This window comes from Octopus bimaculoides, chromosome 13, assembly GCF_001194135.2.
Source record: "Octopus bimaculoides isolate UCB-OBI-ISO-001 chromosome 13, ASM119413v2, whole genome shotgun sequence".
In the NCBI taxonomy this organism is placed as follows: domain Eukaryota; kingdom Metazoa; phylum Mollusca; class Cephalopoda; order Octopoda; family Octopodidae; genus Octopus; species Octopus bimaculoides.
In genome coordinates this window covers 33,097,744-33,102,740 of record NC_068993.1, presented here as the reverse complement: position 1 = coordinate 33,102,740, position 4,997 = coordinate 33,097,744, and the positions used below count along the sequence as shown (strand labels likewise).

Here is a 4,997-nt window from a genome sequence, read left to right as displayed (position 1 = left end):
CATATTTTTCGCATTTATATGCTTTCCAGAAGTTTTGTTTTCTTATATTGAGAGATTTCTTCCATGTCTGCCAAATTTCTTTTCTTTTTCGGTGGGCTTCATTTTCCAGATTTCTTTCATTTATTTCTGATATCCACGGAGGTTGTGGTAGATTTTCTTTGGTAGACTTTATAATTGTTGGTATGATTTCCGTGAGATTCTTCATTTCATTGTTTATATGTTCGTTGATGAGTTTTCCATCTGTTGATTGTTTTTCTATTTCTTTTAAGATAGAGGATTGTGTTTCTATCGTTGTGATGAGGGTTGATAGTTTGGATGAAATTTCCATATATATATTGGTACAGGATTTGAAAAAGCATCCAGTCCACATTGTGAAGTGGTTGGTATGTGGCAGGGCATCCAGCTGTAAAAACCATGTCAACAGACACAGTGGCCTGGTACAGTCTTCTAGCTGGCTGGCTGGCTCCTGTCAAACCATCCAACCCATGCCAGCATGGAAGGCAGATGTTAAACAATGATGATGACAATGATGAAGGATGTAGAATGACACACACATATGGATTGCAACTAATTCAACCCTGGAATAAATATTATGCAATGAGCGGAATTTATCATGGCATCAAATTTATTTCAATGTCTGAATTATTTGCATTATTTTTTTGCCAAGAAAGAGCATTGCTAGCTTCCTCAGGTTTTACTATTTCTTTTAAATATCTTGATAAGGGAGCCAATCCCATCATTACCAAAATACTATTAAGATTTAAAGTTAGCAAACACACTATTAAATATATAACTGGAACTAACTAGCTAAGGCAGTGCTGGTGGCAGTAGCTGAACTTCCAATCAAACCAAAGAAACTATGGCTCCATTATTTGTCCCACTACTATCCGTCACCTCCTGAGAAATGTGGAACTATCTGTCAGGGACACCTCCTCATAGAAGTGGAAATGTCCCACTCTGCACACTGACAAGAAACAGGACATGAACATAGAATGCTGAAATAGGTACCATAAGGCATTTCATTTGACAATTTACCTGCTCCACTCAGCCACTATCTTAGACTGGCACTTTATTTAGTTATTAATCTCAAAATGATGAAAGGCAAAGTTGACATCAGTGGGATTTGAACTCAGAGAACAGACATTTTCACATTTAATATCACTAAAATATGAGAGTTAAATATACTAACATTTGACCAGTATTTTATTTTATCAACTTTGACAGGATGTAAGTGAAAGCTGACCTAAAGAGCCAGAACAAAGACTACAATATTCGACCCAATTTCCTATCCTTAATATTGCTAAAACATGATAGTTAATGCCTCCACCCCCGCACTAATAGATACAATTATGTTCATTTACATTCTTTTGCTTAATCAGAAATATTTCGTATGACATTAACCAAAATGTTTTCAAATGAAGATCAGAGAAAACTTTTCTGTAGATATGGTGTCAGTGTTACAATGTACTTTACACTGAAATACTTGTTACTATCAATTATGCTGATTTTAAATTTTGGCACAAGGCCAGCAATTTCGAGGCAAAGTATAAGTCAATTACATCAAGCCCAGTGTTCAACTGGTACTTATTTTTATCAACACTGAAAAGATGAAAAGCAAAATCAACCTCAGCAGAATTTCAACTGAAAATGTAAAGACAGACAAAATGTGCTGCCAAGCATTTTGCCTGGTGTGATAACGATTCTGCCAGTTCAGCGCCTTGTTACTATCTATTATATTAACACTTCTGGCTGCTACTATAGCTGCCAAGACCTCAAAAAAATTGTATAGCTAAGTGTGTGTAAGAGAGAGAGTTTATTTCTATAGCATTTCATTTTGGTGTAAAGCATTTCATTTTCTGTAGCTCACCCAGGATATGACTTGCTGACTAGAGACGAGCCATTTACTTAGCATCAATTAACTTTCTAAAGGAACAAAACTTTAAAGCTATTAGAAGGATGCAAAAAATGTCTTCTTTTTTCCCCGTTCTACATTAGTAATTACTCATAAAACTTAATTAGGACATCTTTACAGTAGTTTCTGAAATAGCTGAGCAACAAATGAGACCCAAATAGTGGCACCTAATTTCTTGGTGACTGAGTGCTGGGTATGTTGAAAGGAGAGGATAAGCGTAGTGTTGTGTGCTGGTACAGCTGGAATGTCAATAGTAGGCACAAGCACTGATCTTTTGATGCAACTCACCTGAAACAGCCATCAACAAAGACAGCAGTGTTATGTTTTCTTCTGGCACATCATGATCCAACAACACTCGGATGGCCATCATAGCAGCAGCACCAGTTGCAACAGTGGCATCCATTAACATGACATGGCAGTCTTGGATGTCTCGAGGCAGACGTTGGTAATGGAGCTGAATAAGAAACAAATACAGAATATAAACAATGATAAGTGAACAACAACACAACCAATACTAAGTAATCGAAAAGACCAACAATCATAGCAGGGACTAACAATGTCAAAGGCACACTTCTTGTTTAACCACAGGTCAACCCAAATAACTGAAGAGCCCTATGAATAAAAAGGTTCCAGCAATGATAACTTACTTGTTTTTTCTAGGAATAGTCTTACCCCAGATTACATTATCCAGCATCACCTTCCTTTTTATCAGAACATCGATGTGAGCTAAGGAAAATTTAGTGCTATTTGTAGATGTAGTAACCATGTAGAGGTTCCTTCATCATACAGTGTAATTTGAAGATTTGGCTGCAATTTCTAACTGGTCAAAGAATCAAGCAGATCCCCTTCATTAATTTATCTCCCTAAACCAGGCGTTGGGAAACTTTTTAGTGCAGCGGGCAAAAATTTCCGAAAAAGACAGGTCCACGGGCAGATACAAGTTCTCTTATATCTGTGTAAATCTTGTATATATTTATGTATAATTCGATATACATTAATAAAGATAAGTTTAAAACATTAAATTAACAGTTAACATTTTCATTAACACCACCACTGAATTTAGGACATTTATATTACTTATGAGATATTTTATATTTTTCAGCTAGAGTGTAGTTGGGTCTCAAGGAGGTGGTAGAAACCTAGCAATATGTGTTTTATAATGAAAACAAAATTTCCATTCAAATGGCAATTACTGAACGATTTTCTGTTCGAGTCTAACCATTTTAAGTCAGAGTGGAAACACGACCTATGTCGCAAAGTGGCATACGAGTATTGTATATATTTTATAATTGAAAACTTTACTATATTTTGTACAAACGTGTATCTCAGCCTGTAGACACAATAAAATGGGCTCACGGATGCAATTGCACCCACAGGCAGGGGTTTCCTTACCCTAAACAGTAGCAGGACAAACAGACAGACATTTAAATATGGTTGTATGTATGGGGGAGAGAAATACAGTCACATGTGAGAAGCCAAAATGCTGGTAGTTTAAATAAGAATCACCTGTGAATATTTGAAAATGACCAAATATACAATAGACTATGTAAGGTTTAATTTAAAGAGCAATGGTTCCAACAGTACATACTTCAGGTTCTCCTGTGTCAAAGTTGGTCTGTATCAAAATCTTTCCAATCACAACATCTTTGCAAACTTCTCCAAGAGCTGATTCCATAGTCTCGCCTGCACGCAAAATTGAAACTCCACATATCTACAAATATAACCAACATCACAGTACATGAGTAAACTTTCATTAAGAAAAACCATAGAATGAGAATGGTATCACAACAGAGATGCTAAGGTGTGGCAGTGAAGAGCTGTGGAAAATCTTTGTTCTATATTCTTGCCTCATCTCTATAAACTGTTTACAAAGGTCATAGTCACCAGACTATCAAAACATCTTGATGACCAGCAGCAGAGAGAGAGAAAAGGTTTCCGTTAGAACTACGGTACTATAGATCACACATTCACTCTAACAAAACTCATGAAATGAGCAAACAAATACAAGCTTCTTCCGAGGATCACTTTTGTTGACTACAGATAAGTCTTCAATAGTATCAAGACAAATGTAGTGTTAAAATCACTGGAAATGCAAACTATACATCAAACTGCATAGATGCGAACTCTGGATGCACAACAGATATAGTTCTGTTATCACCACCAGAATTGAGAAGGGTATTAAGCAGATACCACCTCTCTAAAGCTCTTAACTGCAAGTCTAGAAATGGTCATCAAGGACATTGACTGAACAGGTGGCATGAACATCAATGGCAAGCAACACCTCTCCAATTCGCAGATGACATTACACTCATCACTGAAACCACAGATCAACAGCAGACCATGCTGACAGAGCTGGACACCCAGAGCTTAGCAATAAGTCTTCAAATGAACTACATGAAAACAAAATGTATGTGGCTGGAAGATATAGCACAAAGCCAAACAGAGATGGGAAGTGATGAAATTGAGAAGGCAAAGGAGTGTGTCTGCTTAGGGTACACAGTGAATATGTTCCAAGATAAGGAATCTGAAATTTCAAAGAGAATAAGAGCATGATGGAAGGTGTTTACCACAATAAAGGATGTGCTCAAGACAAAGATAGAGAATACCATGCATGTCAGACTCTTCAATAGTATCTTCCTACCAGCACTCTTATACTATACTTTAACTACAAAGAGGATATATCAACTGGCTATGATACAAAGCATCATGGAAAGATCCATGCTAGGAATATCATTACAAGAACATATCTGACACGAGATAATTCAAGAATGGAGCAAAGTGAAGGACATGATTGCACAATACATGAAAGCACAAATTCCTCTGAGCTGGACATGTCACAAGATTTACAGACAACAAATGGACTCATGCAGTTGCCAAGTGGTGTCCAAGAGACCAGAAAAGGCCACTTGGAAGGCCTCCATGACGATGGGAAGACGATTTGGTTAAGTGATTTGAGTCAAGATGGAAAAGAATGGTGCAATCAAAACAGAAGTAGAAGCACATTGTGACCAGCTGTGTATAACAGCACCTGACCAGCAGTCTATAACAGCACCTGATAGCCTGGTCAATACTTGATTATATATAT

At 37.0% G+C, this 4,997-nt stretch overlaps 1 protein-coding gene across 3 annotated transcripts in view; it reads right to left on the bottom strand.

Moving 5' to 3' along the window:
* Window positions 1-4,997, bottom strand: part of LOC106872061 (uridine-cytidine kinase-like 1) — a 59,504-nt gene that overhangs the window by 11,052 nt on the left and 43,455 nt on the right. For all 3 annotated transcript variants that reach the window (XM_014918907.2, XM_014918909.2, XM_014918908.2), the window contains exons 12-13: window positions 3,501-3,623; window positions 2,201-2,366 (exon numbers count right to left, since the gene is read on the bottom strand). In XM_014918907.2, the coding sequence (XP_014774393.1) occupies window positions 2,201-2,366; window positions 3,501-3,623 (289 nt within the window). The remainder of the gene's footprint in view (window positions 1-2,200; window positions 2,367-3,500; window positions 3,624-4,997) is intronic.